Source organism: Eptatretus burgeri, chromosome 13 (assembly GCF_056783735.1).
Source record: "Eptatretus burgeri isolate ZD-2024b chromosome 13, Ebu_testis_v1, whole genome shotgun sequence".
Taxonomy (NCBI): Eukaryota; Metazoa; Chordata; class Myxini; order Myxiniformes; family Myxinidae; genus Eptatretus; species Eptatretus burgeri.
The window spans coordinates 26,058,403-26,080,588 of record NC_140973.1 but is presented as its reverse complement, the minus strand read 5'-3'; the positions used below and the strand labels follow the sequence as shown (position 1 = coordinate 26,080,588).

At 41.0% G+C, this 22,186-nt stretch overlaps 1 protein-coding gene across 3 annotated transcripts; it reads left to right on the top strand.

Moving 5' to 3' along the window:
* Window positions 1-21,693, top strand: LOC147014109 (coiled-coil domain-containing protein 69-like). 3 transcript variants are annotated; one of them, XM_085851781.1, is made up of 10 exons: window positions 3,376-3,724; window positions 5,008-5,062; window positions 7,124-7,190; window positions 11,927-12,090; window positions 12,327-12,417; window positions 12,520-12,590; window positions 14,292-14,372; window positions 16,638-16,763; window positions 17,391-17,488; window positions 21,256-21,693. In XM_085851781.1, exons 1-10 carry the CDS (start codon window positions 3,501-3,503, stop codon window positions 21,443-21,445), a joined length of 1,167 nt encoding a protein of 388 aa, XP_085707907.1. In that variant the 5' UTR covers window positions 3,376-3,500; the 3' UTR covers window positions 21,446-21,693. The 3 variants fall into 3 exon arrangements, with proteins under 3 accessions (XP_085707908.1, XP_085707907.1, XP_085707909.1); XM_085851782.1 differs by lacking the exons at window positions 5,008-5,062; window positions 7,124-7,190 and adding an exon at window positions 1-145 and having other exon boundaries at window positions 3,433-3,726; XM_085851783.1 differs by lacking the exon at window positions 5,008-5,062 and having other exon boundaries at window positions 3,532-3,724.
* The last annotated feature ends 493 nt before the right edge of the window (window positions 21,694-22,186 follow it).

Here is a 22,186-nt window from a genome sequence, read left to right as displayed (position 1 = left end):
TTTGTAAAGATTTGTGAATATACTCCAGAGCAGACTTCTCACAGTACAATTTGTTCACATTTACCTCAGAAGTGTTGATTGATGTAATTACACATTTACCTCAGAAGAGTTCGATGTCATCAAGTCCTTCTCAAGACTGCACGGGGTACGTACTCCATGAATACCATGCAGTTCACCTTCGTTATTATGTGTAAAGACTAGTATTTACTCATGATTGTTTTTATTTTTATTATTTTAGGATGAAAATTTTTCGCCGTCGCCTGGGATTACCTCAGTCTCATTGGCGTCAAATCGTGGGGGCAGATAACAGATAAAAAGTCCATTGAAACCTACCATATGGGTTTTAACATGTTTAAAGAAGACAGTTTTCGTCGGGGGTGATATTCCAGTGATTTTTCATGGTGTTCCCCTTCTCGGACCCCTAAAGACTTTTTCTGTGCGATGGAGGACATACCCAGGGGTAGAAAACAGCAGAGATACCTTTCGTTGCAATTTATTTAAGGTTGACCAAAGATTTTTCACAAAATGCCTGAACTACTTCCATGAGCCTCGACTATATATGCATAAATGTTTTGAAAATGATGATGATGATGATAATATCAATGATAGTTTTTATTTTGTATCCATAGTCGAGGCTCATGGAAGAGCTAATGCAGTAAACAGTTCAGGTAACGGACAAAAACAGGACGCAAAGTACACGTACACGGCGTGGACAAAATGGATACAGAAGGAAACACCGAAGAGGGAAAACTAGAGAATTGGAAAGAGGAGGGATTTGGGGGTGGGTAAAGAGGGGAGAAAAGATCATGGTTTAGGATTGGGGATGATCTGAGATGGTGGGGATCAGCTGTCTTGAAGAGGGATTGAAGAGAATGTGGAAGTTTATTTCACAGGTGGGGGGGGGAAAGGAGTATTCCTATTAATTACAGACTTTTGGAAGGGGGGAAGTGATGGAGACATTACCTTACACCCCGAAGACCCTTGGACCTCTTCAGACCCGTTTCAGATATTTTACCCTATAAACATTTACACCCTTTAGATCCTTATGACCCTATAGACCCAATTAGAGCCCTTAGACCCTAAGCCCCATGTGGCAAAGAGAAAACGGTGTCCATGACAATAATTTCAAGCCATTATAATCAAATGGGATTTTTTTTGTGATTTTATTATTGCCAAAACTCAGGAATTTTTAAAGATATCAGATTGAAAGTTACACAGCTTATTTGCACATATGTGTAGTACACGTGTATAAAATTAGTCAAAGGTCGAGGTCAATGCCATCCAAAACATGTAAAACACCGATTAGGCGGCAATTAGAAAATACATCAACTAAATTTGTTATGCACAACATTCCATCATGTGGAACATTTGATAGGTCAAAATTTTCCAAATTACCAAATTGCTGTTTCCATGGCAACTATTGTTCATTTGGATTTTGCAAGTATTGTGCAATGCACAAGGACACACAATGCACACACACACACACACACACACACACACACACACACACACACACACACACACACACACACAAACACACAAACACACAAACACACAAACACACAAACACACAAACACACAAACACACAAACACACAAACACACAAACACACACACACACACACACAACGCACGAGCATGCAACACACGGGCACGCAACGCATGAGCACGCAACACACGGGCATGCAACACACGGGCACGCAACACACGGGCACGCAACACACGGGCACGCAACACACGGGCACGCAACACACGGGCACGCAACACACGGGCACGCAACACACGGGCACGCAACACACGGGCACGCAACACACGGGCACGCAACACACGGGCACGCAACACACGGGCACGCAACACACGGGCACGCAACACACGGGCACGCAACACACGGGCACGCAACACACGGGCACGCAACACACGGGCATGCAACACACTAGCACGCAACACACGGGCATGCAACACATGAGCAAACAACGCAATACACAAGCACACAATGTACGAGCACCCAACATACGAGCACGCAAAGCATTATTGAGCGTACATCGAATACAAGCTTACAACACACAAGTACACAACACATGAGAACACAACATGTAAGTACCATTTGGAGAGGCAACCTGTTCATTGGTGTGAAAAGGAAAAATTTCAAGCAATGTACTATTTCAGTCTTGAATCATGACATATGAACCAGAAACATGGATAGCAGCAGTCAAAGGCGAACAGGACCTTGCAGCAACACAGAACGTATCGAAAGGAACTTTTTATAGGCATCTCCTTTAATAACAGGCCGACAAATAGTGGGTTCGAGACCATACAAGGACTCAGGATGTTTTATAAACAATCAGATGAAACAAATGGAAGTGGTCAGATGGAACAGGTCAGCATGAAAACGGATAATAGTACTGATGTATATGGAGACCAACAGAAGGGAGCAGCAGTCTAGGAAGGAAACGGACAAGGTGGAGGGATGAGCTCAACTACTGAGGGACAGTAAATTGGAATGAGAAGATATTGGAATGGAACCTTTGGTGTGATCAAGTTGAGGATTTCATCCAGTAGTAGTAGTAGTAGTAGTAGTAGTAGTAGTAGTAGTAGTAGTAGTAGTAGTAGTAGTAGTAGTAGTAGTAGTAGTAGTAGTGGTAGTAGTAGTAGTCGTCATCGACAATGACTGATAAGGATGATGATTATAATGACGAGAGCTATTTTAAATTAGTTTCTCTAAGTTGTAAATCGATTTTGATGTTCATGGTGTCGTTGGTACAAATAACATTTCATTTAAATCTCATCCCATCGAATACAGTGAGTGCATATACGATGAAGGATGTTACATGGAACAACTTTCCTTTTATGCTTTCCCTCTAAGTTGTCTCGCCTGGGTTCAAATCCCGACCATCGATAGAGTCATCCAGGTGTTTCACAGGGAGGGCGATTCATCAATGTGTGTGTGTGTGTGTGTGTGTGTGTGTGTGTGTGTGTGTGTGTGTGTGTGTGTGTGTGTGTGTGTGTGTGTGTGTGTGTGTGTGTGTGTGTGTGTGTGTGTGTGTGTGTGTGTGTGTGTGTGCGCCGTCCCTCGGATGGACGTTCGGCCCGGCATCCCGTCTGTCGACATTAATTGGTGGACGTCAAAGATCCCACGGTGTCCTTCATGAAGAGGAGGCGAGCTATCGCCGGCACCTTGAACAAAATTACAAGTTCCTGCCCTGACTCCCTCATTGTGGCAGTGTTGACCTCAGCCAAGGAAGTGGTCCGGCAGCATTGACTCTGCGTGGACAGCATGGTCCACTCACTACTGGCTACGTGAATTAATTAATTGATTTTTAATTAAACTTTATCGGAGGTCCGTTTTTCCCCCCTGGACATCTTGTTATTTAATTTTTATTAGAGTAAGTATGCAGTCACGTGTGTTCCAGTAAGTGTGCTCTGACACTATCAGTGAGTGTGTGCAGTGACGGTTGAAACGGTGTCAGCCGAGGGCAGCACCCTCATATTTTGGGGGGTTGGATGTGGGGTCCGACAAAGCATTGGCCGTTGACTCGTCGGGCGGAGCAACAATCTCCTGCATCGGGCAACCGAGGAGTGTCGAACCTTTCACGAAGCCCCTTCCACCTAGAACACTTGGCCATCGAGTTCCAAAGTTCGGTAAAGTTTCTCCGTTTCAAAGTTATTGAAACATGGGTTGTGGCCGGTCGATGGTTTGCACATCTTCAGACAACAAACGGAAAAAGGTGTGAGTACTCTGCATTTGTTCTGTTCATATGGTTATTGTCAATCGTTATCATTATTCGCTCTGCTGGCCGAGACTGTTTATATATATATATATATATATATATATATATATATATATATATATATATATATATATATATATATATATATATATATATATATATATATATATATATATATATATATATATACATATATATACATACATATATACAGGGGGCTGCAAAAGTAGGTATACAGTAAGGATGATACCAGTATTACCAGTATTATAATAGTGGTGCTCGGATTCATTTAATTCATTAATATCATTATTACCATTTTTAATATTTTTTGGCTGCTCTTAGAGCACCCTTATTCTGGACATTTCCATCTCTCTGTCTGACCGCGAAACTTTGGTCAAGCCTAGTGGCTAAACCACTCAACCGATTCCAATGAAATTTGGTAGGTAGGACCAATATTTCTGGGAATCGTGTGCTTTCGAATATGGGACCCCAGGCCCTAGCAACGGCATAGCAACGGCCCTTTAAAGTGGCCAAAAAATCAAAAATAAATAAATCGAAAAATCGAAGCTTAGAGTTCTGTGCGCAATCTATCTCGCTCCCTTCATGCCAATTCGCAGCCCTAACAAAAAGTATTTGTAGGAAGAGATAGGTTTTGGGCGAGTACATGTCGAACATTTCAGAAACGGTTAATTGCGAATATCTCTAAGAGAAAGAGTCTGATTTTGATGAAACTTTGGTGAAATGTGTACAATGTGGCTAGCATGTACACAAAAATGAATGGTTGCAATGCACACCTCCGTTGCCTAGCAACAGCTAAAATACTTTATCGTACATCGTACACTTATTGTAGACTGTACAAAAAAAACAATACCTCCGAAACTGGACCTCCGAGGGACCTGTTTTTTTTTGTGCCCAAGGAGAATGTCTTACAGCATCATATAAAAATATAAAATCTTCAGCGAATAGATAAATGGAATTACCAGGGCTGCCATTTGTTAGAGTCTCTTTGGAAACATGCCTGAAATTTTACAAGGCGGGTTTCTGGGCGCAAACTAAGAGGGCTCTGATAATCATATTTATTGTGCTAAATTGATTGATAGCATGTACATGAATATCGGCTAGTCGCGTCGGCCAGCCTTCCATCTAGAGCGAGCAGCCATGTCGCCTACCGGCTTGTATTATTTATTATTGGTATGTTATTATTGATATGCTTGTATAATCAATAAAATACGTTTTGTGCGCACGTTTTGTTTTTCATTACTGTATACCTGCTTTTGCAGATATATATATATATCGATTTCAGCAATAACTCTTTCATGGACAACTACCGACGATGTAAGTGTTTCCACCATGTACCCCTTTTAACCATCGTTTCATGCGGTTAGCCCAATTTTATCTTCCAGTATCCTTCATGACAGCGATGGTGTTTCAAACATAATTAAAGGTGACATTGATTATATTTGGGGTTTTATTCCAACTCTGATTGAAGCTTATAATCTTCCAGTTACGGAGCAACAGGACTCACGGGTTAAATTAGGAAATTGTTGCTCTTCGAATGTGTCGTGTAGTCTGATGTTAATGGACCGGCTTTTGTTCTGCGAACTGTCTTCAGTTACGTCCCACCTCATTGTCCGGTACAATTTGTTGGATGAAGTTTTGAGTAAGAAAATCAAATTGCTCACAAAGTTGCTGGTTCCGAATTAAAGGTGTTTGTGCTTTGAATACCTTTTTCACCTGTTCTTTTGGTGATTCGTCAACGATAGCAATTCGACGGGTGTGGTTGTTTGTTTTTTCAAATTTTGATTTTCATCCCTAACCTGTAAATGTCTATACTTTATGAATTGGCACGTAGTGACATTGTTATCATTCTGATATATATGTTATCTGGCATAGCGCTGCATGTTCCAATGCACAATCTGGTGGTGAAATTTCAATTGGATTTTCGTGAAATGGTTGAAATTACTCGCATCGCTGTGTCTTTAGATCATGGATCGTTGTTTGTCTCACAAAAGACGTTTCCGTGGACCTGACATGGTGGTGTATGTTCCAATTGCCGCAAAGACACTAATCAAGGAGCAAAAGATCCGGTGACCGTGGCAGGCTATCGCAATGAACAGTGGGACCATAAATGATCATTTGTTTTGTCCTTCTGTTTGTTAAAATCAGTTTGGTTTCCCTTTTTGAAAAATTTGATTTTTTCATCCTTACCGTGGCAAGGTTTCGATTGAGAGTGCCTGAGAGTGAGTGTGCACGCTCGAGCGTCTTCTTCTCACGTTGCTTGTAATCCCTGTAACCAGGTTTCAAAATGCAGGAACGTTTCCCTCCCATGGCTCAAAATATCCGTGTTGGTTTCTTTTTAGTTTTTAGGGTTAAGTTTCGTGGACTAAGGTGACGTCTACCTCTTTCGGCTTCGAAATATTTTCGGGTGATTGCTGTCTGCAAGTTGATGGACGAAGTTTCCGATTGTGTGTGCATGTGTGATGATGCGTGCATTCAGGTGCACACTTGTGAGTTTGTTTGTGCATGCCTGTCTGCTCCAATGCACGTCTGCACGTAAGACGTTAAAATGGTATGTGCTGCTTCCTTGCTTGACGCTTATCATTTGAAAAGGATAGAGCACAGACAAACATAGGTTGGTAATAATAGCACAGGTGTTAATGAGCCTATTGGCCTCCTCCACATTGCAGTTTCTTCCAAGGGAACTCTTTATTTATTTATAAATAATAATAATTATAATAATATGAGTTCCCTCACGGGCAACTTCAATGCAGGAGGAGGCCATAGGGCCTATCAACGCCTGCAGTATTATTACCAACCTATGGTTGTTTGTCTGTGTTCTGTCCTTTTCAAATGCTCAGCATCAAGCAAGGAAGCAGCACATACCATTTTAAAAGTCTTTGGTTTGAGTCAGTTGAGGTTTGAACCACTGACCTCCTAGACATAGAGCAGACCCTCTAAACATCACACCAGTTTGGGTGCATTGTGTGAACCTTTGTGGTTTTAGGTTTTTTTAAAGATTTGATCCTTGGTCGAGCTGTCCTTACTGGCCTCTTGCATAGTGACATGCAAATAATTGTCAAAGATTTACATTTGTCAGCAACTTTCAGTGATCAAGTCTGCAACGACAAGACCACTACACAAGAGCTTTCCGGGTTCCAAAATTAGCAACAGCTTACCACATAAGGCCCTGCACACTTACAAGTGTGAGTTTACTTGTAGCTATGAAGGTGTTCCATCATTCGCTATTTGAAAAACAGAGGTCGTGCTGCTTTTGGCAATTTATTGAAAACAATAATTTCACATTTGAAATCAATTTTTTGGTTAGAACAGTCATGCAAGTCAGATTGTCTTAGTTTCTGGAAATGTGCTCATGTGGTGTTTAAAATGTTCTTCCAGTATGAAGATTCACATGGCAAAATGAAGATTCTGCTTGAACATGAGCATGGGCATGGGAAGTGTCAAAGTAAGTAAAATCATAATTACAATCGCAAGCAATACCTTCACAGGAACGTGTGCACTGCAAGCAGTAAATTAGTGGGATAATTACAAAGAGGATTTGCACGAGACCAGAACATTTACAAAACTAGAAGGACATTCGGTAGAGCGCATACCTCCACCATGTAATGCCTGATTCATGAGAACATATCGGGCCCGATACATTTTTGATATATCGTGCTATATATCGTTTTTGGACTGATCTTTCAATGGTGAAGAATCACTTAAAATATTAAATAACTCGTATCCAGATCCGGATTCGGATCTTCACCAAAACCGAATCAATTTGTTGTAGTCAAACACTCAACCTGTCCACCAAGTTTCATCCGGATCCGACCTTAACTTTTTGAGATGTCGTGCATACAGACAGACAAACAAACAAGCAGTCATAGACTGGTACTTACGAAATCGTCAACTTGACCTCTGACCTTGTCTAATAAAAGCTGTCTCGAGAGAAGGTAGCGACGCAAACCAGAAGTTTCTACGATGATTCTGTACAAAACCATCAAAAATCGAATGTTTGACCTCACTGTGACCTTGATCTTTGACCGATTTTGACCAAAATCTAATCAGCTCTAGCCACTACCCTCCTGAATCACGTGGTGTAATTTGACATTGGTAGCTTCTTCCGTTCTCGGATTATCGTGCCTACAAACAAACACACAAACACACACACACACACAAACAAACAAACAAACACACACACAGAGGACGGAAGTCATCAATATACTTACGAAATCTTTAGATTTCGTAAGTAACAAACAAGCCGGTAGGTGACAAGGGATTCGCTAGGATCGAAGTGCTGGATACGATGCTTTTCATTCTGACCGATCCACAGACGAAGATTCATTGCCAAGACGTATTGGTTCACATACAATTGTTCCTCTGCCTGGCAAGATTTTTCCTATTGCGTATTTTGCCAATTGGCACTCCTCATTAAAAATGACAGTAACTAGACACCCTATTTTTGAAGGACTACCATTTGAAAAATAATTGTGCTGTGGAGCCTCGCGTTGCAGACACACACACACACACACACACACACACACACACACACACACACACACACACACACACACACACACACACACACACACACACACACACACACACACGGAAAACCCGATAAACTTCTCTCAATGCTCTTGTTTGACTACACCTCCTGAGCCACACAATATTTTTCATAAGCCACGCCCACTTTCCTACGCCACTCCCACTTTTCATCAACCACATCCACTTTCCCTAAGCTCCGCCCACTTTCCTTAGCCCCTCATAAAAAATGACGGCAAATAGACACCCGATTTTGAAGGACTACCATTTGAAAAATAAAACCTCAATAAAAAATCGGCTCAAGTAAAATTTTCTAAATATCTCGAAGTGTTTAATTCTGAAGTCTCGTTTCTCTACATTCAAAACTGAAGGACAAGTATTGAAAATATTGTACGCGGTTTTTTGGCCACGGCACAGCAACGGGTGGTTGCTGGGCAACGAAATTCAAACGCGCACATTCCCAGACCATATGGCACCTGTTGGCAAAGTTTCATCGAAATCGGTTCACTGGTTCATGCTGTGGAACCTCGCGTTGCAGACACACACACACACACACACACACACACACACACACACACACACACACACACACACACACACACACACACACACAGACGGAAAACCCGACAATAAGGGATATCTAGCATATATATCGAATCCAACAAGCTGGTAGGCGACATGGGTGGTCGCGACATAATTGCCTACTAGTCATACAGTTTTTGACGGATCGGACTGAATTTTTTTGACAGAGGTTGATTATAGTGCGCATAAAAGCCTAGAAGCCAATTTTTGATTTTCGAAAAAATATTTTTTTTCGGATTTTTCAAAAATTCAAAGTCCCGTTGCTAGGCAACGGTGGTGTCCATAGCAACGCTGCTCAAAAGCATAGAACTCGATCCTGGTATGAACCTACCTGTCAAGTTTCATCGAAATCGGTTGACTCCTCTGGCCTCCAGAGCTGTCCATTACAAACAAACAGACATACAAACAAACATACATACAGACAGACGGAAAAAGTGAAAATAAGGGTAGTCTAGCGACCACCCAACAAACAAACATACATACATACAGACGGAAAAAGTGAAAATAAGGGTACTCTAGCGACCACCCAACAAACAAACAGACAGACGGAAAAACTGAGAATAAGGGTAGTCTAGCGACCACCCAACAAACAAGCAGAGAGGGGTGGAAACATTACCTCCTTCACCTTCAGTAACGGAGGTAATGAACACCAAATACAATTTTTAAGGAGCTGATGAAATTCATGGAAGGACTTGGCTCTGAACTATTCCGAGGGATTGCCTCGCTCTGGAGGCCAGCTTGGAGATGTAACAGGCCCCAGGCAGATCATGGAAAATTCTGAGGGTCCTTTCGTGTACAGCCTTATGGCTGCTGGTTGCATCATTAGTTATGGATGTGGCTGTGCCACTGATGCAGTGCTCCTATTACCAGTACACTGGTGCTCATTTTACCGACCTCAGAAGGATTGACAGGCTGAGTCAACCCCCTGGTGTTAATTCATTCAAACTCAGGACCCTAGGATCCCAAGCCACCACCCGAACCACAAAGCCAACGTCAGGCTGCATTTATGAGGTTAAAAGGAGTTTCAACGACTGTACCTTTTCTTGAGTTTGATCACATAAATCAAAGATGCAGCTCACGGATATAATTATCTCAAAATAAATCGTTCATTAGACAGCAGCTTGTTGATAACCAATGTGGATTCCGGTCCGAGTTGTTTCTCAACAGATCGCACATGGAAGTTCATTGCAAATGGAGTTTTTCTTTCCAGTCGATTCCCAGGAACTTTGTGTGGAGTCACTCCTGCTGAATCAACAGGTGCATGCCACCGCAGACTTGATATGTGAGGCTGGCTACTTTGACCATGCTGCTTTTGATGAGGCACATTTCTTCAACTCGGGTTACATGGCATCACAGACACTTATGGTGCAGGTCCAGACAAACACATAGGATGACACGTGTTTGTCAATCATTCTTTCCTGCATGCCTTACGCCGCAGAAATGGTGCTGCAACACCGATACAAGCTGGCATATCCGCAATCTATACCTCTTGTGAGAACATCTACAACTGCTCCTTGCAGAGCCTTCCATCTTAGTTGTCGTGCCTTTTAAGAATGGGCAGACTTGCAAAACTAAAATCAAGTGGCCATTTGAACCCGATTTTGGAATCTTCTGATTGACTGGAAACACTGCCCAAACTGATGGATCAATCACAGGCTTTGACATAGTCGTTTTTTCCTGCAACTGTTATCTTTGTCACCACCATTTCAATCGTCTGAACGGCACTTTCATATTAATCATGGAAGCACGACCCAAAAATAATCACTGAAAACCAGTACATAGTGCTCACATACAACCTGACCATCCTGTCATGTGTGAACTTGGAAAACAAAGCATTGCGACCGGGCGTAGTACTCAGATACAAACAGGAAAAGACGGCATTGCTAATCGAGGTGTCAGTACCTAGCGACTTTGGCCTAAATAACACGGACATGAGAAAAAGACCAAATACCAGGATCTGAAAAATGAAGTCAAAATCCTGTAAGCTGAAGAGTGCCGACATTGCGCCAGTTAGATTTGGAGTAACGGAAAGTGGATGCAGCGACGTGCTGCTCCGGCGTGTGCTCCCAAACCTCACCTGACCGAACGGCAATGATAAAGAAGAACCTTTCTTGTGGTAGAGTGCAGTTCAACCAGACTTGATTGTATAATGGTTAGAGCATCCGCTCTGAGGCTGGGAGGTCAGTGGTTTGAATCCCGACCGAGTCATAAAGACTTGAATAAATGGTACGTGCTGCTTCCTTGCTTGATGTTCAGCATTTAAAAGGATAGAGCACAGAGAAACAACTGTGGGTTGGTTATCATGGCACAGGATTTGGTGTGTGTAATGGCATTCCTCGTGTCAAAGTTCCTTGGAAGGTAACTCATTCATCTCACTGAGATCTTCATAATAATACCAGGGAAGATGACTACAAACCAACTACAATTGGAGGCTGTTTTGAGTTCTTTGACGATTTTGAGAAAAAAAACCTCGGAATTAACTATGAGAACAACAAAACTTCACAACTTGGTCCTTGAAACGTGTTCCCTACCGAAATGGAGGTGGATACTTTGAGTCCTGGGAGGACTCCGCACCACCTGTATCCAGCGGCATGTCAAAAATTCAATGTAAAGTCATTAATAAGTTCTGTTTGTCCCTTACGTACACGTAATCGTGTTGGCCCATATCTCACATGCATCACGAGCAACCTGTAGAAAATGGAACGTGAACCTCAGATTGCTTTGTGTAGTTGGCTGAAGTATAATTTTGAAATAATTGCACCCGGAGGTCAGCAATCCTTGAAATGGTCATCATGTAAGTTTCATGCATTTTTTGCAAATATTTCTTAAAACAAAACAAATTCCTCCCTCTTGCGTTGTATTTAGTATTGATAGATATAAAACCGAGTGTTGAAGTGTGAACAGTGGCTGATTATATGATTGACTGTGCGATATACCAATTTCTCCACGCTATTCACCTTTGTTCACATACTACGCACCTTTATATACATATACCTGTTCATATACCCATCCACTTTTGGTTGTAATCAGTTAATTTTACCCAATACCAATTTTATTGGCATGATGTGGCAGGTGAGGCCAAAAGGCATTCGCTCGAGCTCGAGATTGAGAAGTTGAAGTTTTACTCCCAGCAGCTGTGTGCAAGGGAAGCCGACCTCAGGTTAAAGTTTACAGAAGAGCAGAAACAACTGAAGAGTGATAATGAAGATGAACTATGTCATCTTTGCTCCCAACTGGTACAGTAAAAATCAATAAACACGGTTCTTTAAAATATGAAAGGAATGTGGTGTGTAATCTTCCTTCTACTATGTAGGAACGTTGGTCCTCATTGCCAATGCAGCATGCTGAAGATTATTCTCGATTTGAACACTGCCCTCTTTGTTAAGTTATTTTGCCTCTTGAAGTTGAGTTTGTCTTCACCATGACCTAAAATGATCCAAGCTCTGCTGTAATTGATTGTAATTTTCTTCAGGAGTGCTGTATATCTGAGAATTCCTTATTGAAGACCAAGCTGAATCTACTGGAAACATCAAAGGCAGAAGTCGAGAATTACAAACAAGAAGGTACTCGTTTTTCTTGTTTAAGAGTAGTTTTGGTTTCATTTTGCTGCGGTAAAGATATTGACAACTCTTATCATCAACCTGATGCTGTGAATCCTATTTTAGAGCTAAGAATGGCCTTGGAGGAAAATAAGCTGCTGGTTGAGAAGCGTGAGGAAGATAGACTATCATTTGAGGTATGACATTCTTGTGTTAGAGTGCAGTTTGTACAAAGCAGAGAAAGGTCTATTTTGGAAAGGAAGCTTTCAATAAGTCACTAAAATGCCATTTAAGGTGATTGATGCTATTTGTGTTGAAATGTGCTATCCAGAACAAATATTAGAAATGAAAACCCTTGTCTTTAAGCCGTTTCATAAAGATGTTGATTTTTTTTTTAAACAAAAAGGTTTGTTGTTCATGGTGTAACATCCGGTGCTGGCAGGACAGCTTAGAAGTATGCACATTCTCCTCTGAGCTGTCTAGCCTTGGTTTGAATCTTGACCCAGCTATAAACTGTCATCCTGGTGTTACACAGGCAGCGCGAGGAATCAATATGCATGCCATCCCTCGGATGGCCGTTAAACTGGGCGTCTCATCTGCCAGCATTAGTTCATGGTTGAGGATCCCACGGTGCCCTTCAAGAAGAGTATGCGAGAACAAATAACTAATTCCTGCCTGGACTTGTGTGTCGCAAATGGTCTTGCTATGTTTGAGGTTCCTTGACATAAGCGTGTGGTTGCTGTCTGGGCAGCAGCCTCTGCACTGTCAACAAATTGATCAGATGGTTCACATGTTTCATGTGACGGCCATCTTCGCATCCCAAGGGAAAACCGACACGATTTACAATAAATTAATTTTGAATAAGTATCCACCAAAAACGCTACTGTAGCTTTTGAACGAAGGAATCGTAAGAAAAATGATATTTTGATACCCTGAATATTTGTAGGTATATCCAAGATTTTCACTTCTCCCTGCTAACCTAACACAGCTACTCAACAATAGATGCTACAACGATCTACAATGGTATTTGCTTAGTTTGAATATGGATAGCTTGTTCAAAATGTTTCCTAAAATGTCTCCAACTTTCCATACCAGGTAGTCACAACTGGAACAAGATGCCAAAGGACATAAAGATGAAATACTAAGCTTGATATTCTACCAATTCAGCAGAAATTACTTTAAAAAAATAGGAGCACTGGACTTGTTTTATTTATTTATTATTATTTGTTTTGTTTTTGAATAAGGCTCACTTGGCTGTGCCTGGATGGGTTTCAGGGTAGAGGAGTAGCAGCTGAAATGCGAATCCTATCCAGGTTCCTCCTGATAACTTCATCATTTCTTTTTGCTTATTTGGGTTTCTTCTGATGACTCCGACGCAGGACTGTACCTATTTGGTCTTCCATTTGATTTGAGTTGAATTTATTTTAATCCCATTCTGAATTCAATTGAATAATAATTTTAAAAACGTCATTGGTCAGGGGGTCAAGAGTCTGATCAAAGCGGGGTTGCGTCAAAGCAGGAAGTCTTGGTCCCGGTCATCACTGCCAGCAGTTATAAAGTGGCAGTTCTACTTATGTATCTTATTAATTGCGTAACACACCAGTACACAAACGCCACACAAAACACACCACACAAAACAAGTCCTGGCGAGGGTCTGCAATCTCTGATTGCTATTTTTCTTGTTAGTTATAGCTTTCAGAATTGATCATTGGAACGGACTTTAAAAGAACACTTCACTGGTGTTTAATGAAAGAATTTATTTGACGTGATTAAACAACGAGGTGTTATCGATAGGTCTATATGGAATTTTTGAGTCGGTTTCTTTGTTATCGATGGGTCTCAATGGATATGTTTGAAGAAAAGGATATTTCACCCAATGATGCACCTTTTGTTAACAGGATCATGTACAAGCTTTGAATACAGAAATAAAAGTTTTGAAAGAAGCACAGAAGAGAAATGATCAAGAGATCTCAAAAGAAGTAAGTCAGTGGTATTGAAACATTTCATCCAATGATGTGAAGTTGTAATTTTTAAAAATTGTTTGTTGTATCTAAATGTGAAGAGCAGTTGTTTTGTCTGTAAAGTAAATGTTTCATTATTTTTCCCCCAATCACAACATTTCATTGCATTTCACAACACAGGCGTTAATTTTTAGCTCACCTGGAACGCAGATCCGGGGAGCTTATGGGATGGCGCATCATCCGTCCGTCGGTCCGTCCACAAATACTTGCAACTTCTTCTCTGAAGCAACAAATACGATTTCGATTAAACTTTACCACAACATTCATCACCATGGATGTACCAAAGTCTGTTCATGGTGCAAGCAAAATCGGGCCCATGGGGGTCAATAGGGGTTGCCACCCAAAATGGGTATTTGCTTTTTTTTCTCAGAAACTGCACAAGCAATTCTGATGAAACTTGACCACAATATTCATCACCCATGATGTACCAAAGTTTGTTCATGGCATTAAAAAGTCGGGGTCTGAAGGGGTCTATGGAGACAGTTTACGGGGTTGTTGCCTCCCAAAATATGTATTTGCTTTCTTCTCCAAAAAGACACACAACTTTGATTAAACTTGACCACAACCTTCATCATCCGTAACATACCGATGTGTGTTCCCGCCATTACAAAAATCGAGGTCTAAGGGGGTCTACGGGGGGATTGCCCCCAAAATATGTATTTGCTTTCTTCTCAGAAAGTACACACACAATTCCGATGAAACTTGACCACCACCTTCATCAGCCGTGATGTACTAAAGCTTGTTCATGACATTAAAAAAAACTTCCATAAGTGTTTACTTTCTTCTCCGTTACATATTTTGTGGGTCATCCATGCCTTCCAGTGGTTCCCTGGTTATCTTATCCAGCCACTACCAGGTGGGTGCCTAAGGGTATTGCCCCTATGTTTTTGTTATGATGTCAAATTGCCACAAATTATCACAAGGTAATGTAGTCTTATGTAAAGACCATTGAGTGAATAATGCCTATGCCACATCCACATCCCAGAATGGCCAAAAATACAGTTACGGCGAATTATCCTGCTGTGGTGATGTCCTCCAAATGTCTTACTCCACTTGCCACAAGTTTCTTTAACTTTGCCTATACTCTCCTCTATTCCTTTCCTTATTTGCACCTAGAAAAAATATTTCTTCATTCACCTTAAAATTCTGTCTTGCACCTCTCATGTGCTCTGGTTTACATCACTGTTTTGATGTACAGTATTCTTTGTGGAGTACTGGTATAACGAATAACTCGTCTTGTTGGTAAAAGCTAGTGTCAATCTGCATCAGCGGACAGGTTGAACAATTGATGGAATAAACCTGAAGTTGATCAAGGTATGATAACCACAATGGGAAGCAAGGAGGAGCTCACATTTTGGGTGTTAACCCTTCATCGAAGAAAAAGGGGAAGTTTGTAAACACTTCAGTTGTCAGCAGTTCAGTCCACCTGCTTGTGTTCAGCTGTTTCCTCATGTTAGGGCATGGATTTGGAATTTGGTCATGGTGCCGCTGATAGCTCCCCCACTCTTCATGAAGGACTCCATGGGATCTTTAACATCTATCAACTAATGCTGGCAAATAAGACACCAACTTAATGTCCATCCAAGAGACAGCACATGCATTGATGAATTACCTTGCCTGTAAAATACCGGGATGGCAGTTTACAGCTGGGTTGGGATTCTAACCCAGACTAGACAGCTTAGAGGCAGGCAAGTGTGTGTACCTCTAGGTCGTCCTGCCAGCCTTGAGCCTCACTTTTGTATACAGTCCAAAAATATATGCCTGGTATTGGCTTAATGGTTATGGTGGCAGGCTTTGGATCCTAAGGTCCTGAGTTCAAATCCCGCTCAGCTGTTGAATTAATACCAGGTGGGGTTAACTCGACTTGGCATCCTTCCGAGGTCGGCAAAATGAGCGTTCGCTTGCTGGTATACTGTGTCGGAGTGGCGACCCATCCAGTATTGTGCCCAACAGTCAAGGAGACTGTTTAGGCAGCACCAACGCTCTGCACAGACTATGGTCCCAATCCCCTCCTCCTCCTCCTCCTCCTCCAAAAATATATGAGATATTGGCTATGGTGGGATTAGGTTTTCACCCTTGAATGTACATATCTAATCTGTTTGTGTTTTTAGACAAATTTAAATGTGATTTATTTGATTAAACCTGTTTGATTTGTTTTGTCCATTCCCCTCTTCGTCTGTTTTTTTTATTGCTTCAACCCTCACACTTCTGCTTATCTTTCAGTCAAATGTACCATCAACTGAGCTGCAACATTTGCAGAATGAGCTGAGCAGTTTGCAAGTGGTGATTGACATTCGTACGCAGCAACTTCACAACAAGGAAAAATTGGTGCTCGATCTGCAGAAAGAGGTTAATTGTTTTCATACTTGAATGAGGCTAGCAGCTCATAGATCCTACATTGTACTTCATTTCAAAATCACAACCATTATGGAGGCGATTCAAGTCAATCATGAACTTTTCCTGTTATTGCAACAAATCCGATATTAAAAAAAAAGTCACGCAAAAAAATATTTGTATAACCAATATCAGTCCCACACATTATCTCTATCGCTGATGCTCATGAGTTATGACTGAAGAGGTTGAATCATGGATCTTAGGGTCCTGAATTTGAGCCTCTCTCTCCCATTGAATGAACACCAGGTGGGGTTGACTCAGCCTGTCATCCTTCTGAGGTCGGCGAAATGAGTACCAGTGTACTGGTGGAGGGGCACAGCATCAGCGGCATAGTCGCGCCCCAACAAAATGATAGCTACACGGCAGCCAAGTTGCCATACGCGAGAAGAAGAAGGTTGAATAGTAAAATAAATTGTTTGTGAAAATGTTTGGTGGTCAAAGGCAGATAATTTCATTAGGACCATTCCATTCCAATTTGATTTCTGTAGTCGTGAGGACACGATGCACATACATACAGTTTGAATTGATGACTATCATGTTTGTTTTTTTATTTTTATTGTTACAAAATGAATTCATTTGCAGGTCGATGAGAAGCAAGTTCTCCATCAGAAGCTGCAGGTCTTGCAGCAAAAATATGAAAATGTCTTGGCTCGTATGCACAAAAGCATGGAGTTACAAAGGTACATGTAAAAAGAGCCGTTTCAAATGTATTTCACAGTAACATTTGAAATTTAATTATCCATGGCCTATCATAGTAATGCAATTAAGGATTCCGAAATTTGATTTGTGGTGTTACCAAACTCGGTGGTGTAATGGTGACAGCGTCCTCTCCGAGTCTGGGTGGTTCGAATCCCGTCTGAATCATACGAAAGACATTTAAAATGGTACGTGCTGGCTGCTTCCTTGCTTGATGCTCAGCATTTAAAGAGGTAGAGCACGGATAAACACGAGTGCAGGCTTTCATGGGCGGAATGGCCTTCATCCGTGTTGAAGTTCCTTGTGAGGGAACTCTTAATATTGAAAGGAAAATCTTTGAAAGAAGAAAGGAAAAAATAACAAAGAAGCAAATGTAATATTTATATAAATGTGTGTTTTGTGTGTTATTTCAGTGATTTGTGTTGTATAATCGTTGTTTATTACACAGTTGTACGACTTCATTGTTCGTGTCAAATCACAGTTATTGTAGTAAATGATCCATGTCAACCTGGTATCACGCTAGCTCGCAACGATCAAAGCTCTTCTTTTCGGTCTGATTTGTACAATCTCTGGACATCAACTTCCAAAATGTTCCATTTTTCTAGCATGGGTATTTAATTCCTTTAAAGGTTATAGTTTCCTCCCACATGCTGAAGTCCCATCGCTGATGTTAATCTAAAAAAAATTACAGGATCACTAAAATTGACATGGATGATTCCTCATGGTGAAATTAAGAATGAAATTAATTTCTCTATGACAGACAAACATCGTTGACGGATGTGTCGGGGCTCAACATTTTCAACACTGACGGTGGTCACCGGCTAGAGCATCCACGGTCTGCACAAACAAGATGATTGAAAAGGCAAGATGTATTCAAAAAGGGCAGCCAATTAAACCTGTAAAATTTTCAGCAAACAGCAGATGAGTTTCAAATAGTGCGAAGCAAGAGATTTACAATTCTGAGATATACCATGGACCAACAGTATACAAACTAAAAGTCGATTACAATTGTAGAAACAAATAGAATGCACTCCAGGGAAGTGCTTACTCAAACTGCTGTTTTCTCTCGGTGCTTTACTGCTCCCAGAGGATGCCAATCTAAATAGTCGCATGGCCGGAGTGCGAGTAAATATAGTCCTGCATTAGATTAAATTTTGTATTTTTCGTTGTGAGCTCAAAGTTGAATTTGTCTGACACACTCACGGTATGAAGCTCTGTGCCAAATTTGGTGATTCTATCTGCCTTCGTTGTCCTGTTATTCTGCTGACAAACAGACATACACATTTCTGAGATCATCACAATACTCACGCGCTTGGCTTACAGCTGCGGCACGGGTAATCAACAGAAGGAAGAAAGGGAAACAATCAAGTTAATCAAGTGGTTGTAGTGACATCAACACATTGATCACTTCCTTGTTTGTACCTGTGTGCCTGATAGCCAAGCATGATGGGTTTATTTTATTTAAGTCGAGAAATTTGTATTTGTATCATCTGTTGACTTGGCCTGCATAACTTGTAGTAAAGTTTAGGCTTGTGTTTCCATGGCAAGGTGGTCATTTGAGTTAGTTTAGAAACAAAATGTTTGAAGCTGAGCCTTACAAACCCCAGACTAGTTATTACATCCACCACCAAAGGTGAAGGAGGTTATGCGTTCACCCCTCTCTGTCTGTCCATTTGTTTATCTGTGTGCAGGATATCTCAGAAAGTTGTGGACAGATCCGGATGAAACTTGGTTGACAGGTTGGGTGTGTGACCATGACGAATTGATTCGATTTTGGTGAAGATCTCAATCCGGATCTGGATATGAATGTTATTTCATTTTTAAAGTGATTCTTCACCATTGAGAGATCTGGCCAAAAACGATATAGTAGTGTATAGCATGATATTTCAAAAATGTATTGGGCCCGATATGTTCTTGTGGATCAGGCATTGTGTGGTGGAGGTATGCGCTCTACCGAGTGCCCTTATAGTTGTGGACTGTTATTTAATTGTGAGCTTCGGAGCACGAGGCTTTTGGGAAAACGACATGCAATGGAAGGGATGTTTAACATTGATCACATTCGGGGTGGTAGGTGTTGAGGGATTTTCCACTGTATTAAATGTGAAGAAATGACCCATTTGAGAAGTGAAATCATTGATTTTTTGGAAAGGTGGCAATATTACAGGATGGAGAGGAGTTTGAGCAGTTCCTGGAGGAAAACAGGTGAGTCGACTGAGTAGGCAGGTATAAGTCGGTGTAGATGAGCAAAGGTGGAGATGGGCAGAAGGAAAAGACCATCATGGAGACTATATTGGTTGGAGATTGAAATGGTTAGATACAGAGTCACCTTTCTGCAGAAGTGTCTGAAGTATTGGTATTGCAGAAAGAGTGGAGAGTATGTCAGCATATGACAGGATATGATAGACAAGGTTGGTTGTTGCCATGCAACGGTAAAAAAAAAAGCACAAAGGTGAAGTTTACTTTGAGGAGTTAAAAGATTAGTATGGAGTAATGGGTAGTCCAATGAAAGCAAGGAGTTGTTCGATTTTTTTTTGGCATTATTTAATTAAGAGGAAAAGGATCAAAGCAAGAGACATTAACCTGTGGTTGAAATGGTAGTTGCGGTAAAGCTTTGCATTTCCAAAGCAGTTGGAAACATTTCAGGGGACAAGAGGAATGCATTAAGAAATATTAGCAGAGCCTAACTAGGAGGTGTGCAGGAATGTTTGCTGTGGGAATTGAGAATTGAATAAGGGTTAGGGTTCGGATGAGATGGCAGATCTCACCAAAAATTCACAAGGACTAAGTCCTTGTGGAACTGGAATGTTCCACCTTTTTTGAATAACTTTTTAGGATTAAAAAAAAAACAAGCTCAAATGAGCTAAGATCTTCGTCCTCTTAATGATGACATCATAAAAACGAATATGACGTCATTGTGATGTATCAGGTTTGCGATAAATTATCTGTGCTAATGCCCGGTTTGATTCCCGCAAAGAAAATTCAAACAGCTTGCCGAGTTTCGGAGATCATGGTATAGGCAATTTCCATTAGCGGCGATATTATGACGTCAACTTTTTTCTAGGAAGAATTTCCAAAATCGGAGATGGTTACTGCCTGCGCGTGGGCTTTGTGCATATACATGGCAAGTTTCACGAAGATCCGATGAAAACTCTGGGTTGTGAAACAAAACATGTCAAAAAATAGGAATGACGTCATAAACATTGATATGACGTCATAGTGATGTATCATATGTGCGGTAATTCATCTCTACTAATGCCCTGTTTGATTCCCGCAAACAGAATTCAAAAAGCTTGCCTAGTTTCGGAGATAATTTTTTGGCGATTTCCATTAGCGGAGATATTTTGATGTCATAATTATTTTTCTAGGGGGAATTTTCAAAATCGGAGATGGTTACTGTCTGCGCAGGGTATTTTTACATATATATGCCAAGTTTCAGGAAGTTTCGATGAAAACTGTAGGCTGTGAAACAAAAAAGTCCACAAGCAGAAGATGAAGAACAACAACGTGAGTAAGACTTAGAGATCCTCCAGGAGGATCTAAAAAGAGGTTATAAGGGAGGAAGCACTTGTAACAGAAAAATTTGTAGGAGTGGGGAAGCAGGAAAAAATGACAAGAAATGATGAGTTTAAAATATCCAATACCAACAACAGAAGCTTGAATAATAAGATGGAAGAATGTGAAAACTTGGAGTAGATTGTGAGCAATGCTGGGATAAACTTTCAATTGTGTGTTGTGATGATTATCCCGACAGGAAGTTATCTTCCGAGCAGGTGGTTCTGCAGCATTCCTTGGAGCAAGAGTCCAAGATCAATAAAAGGCTTTCGATGGAGAAAGAGGACTTGAAGTGGAGGCTCGTGAACAGCACAGTGCCACAGCTATCTCCTGGGAGTCCGAAGGGCCCCAAGTTATTTTCACCTTCCTCCAGGGAGTCTGTCCATTGAGTAAACATCAGTATGATTTTTATCCCTCTGTCTTCAATGCCATAGTACCTTTTGTACCTGGAAGAGTGGATGATATATTTATTTTTTCATTATTACAATTTTTGCTAGTTGTATAATTTTTTTGATTGGTGTTACAATAATTATGTTTGGTATTACTTTTATTGCACTTTGTTAAATGTTTTTCAACTTGCGTCTTTGTGAAGTTTTACATTTATGAGGAGGCATAAATAAATATGACTTTAAACAAGGTTGCACATGCTAAGAGAGAAAACAAAACAAGTTGAGTTGTCATGGTGACCTTATTGTTAGTCGGTTTGCGTTTCGTTTTGCAATATGTGAAGACCATAGACGGTGCTCATTACTCTTGTACATTGTAAGGCAGAAAAAAAATGTCCTGCAAGGTTTGAGTCCTTGTGAAACTACAATTTTCAACTTTCAGAAGAACTTACTCATGTTGAAAATTTGCTAATTTGTTTCTATTCAACAGCTTGCATTTAAACAGATGGTACATATGGCAAAATGGCAATGTGTATGCTGAGTTTAGCGTACTTACGAGTTAACGTGCATCTCACAGGCCCTGCTGCCTTTTTTGTAGACATGGTCCATGCTCGTGGAAAAGTGAAAACATTGAACGGGTCAAGCAACAGAACAAGAGGAACAGTAGAGAGAGACGGAAAACACCAACAGCAGTTTTAAAGGACAAAATGGAGGGAGACTTGGACAAATAATGGGTGTGGGGAG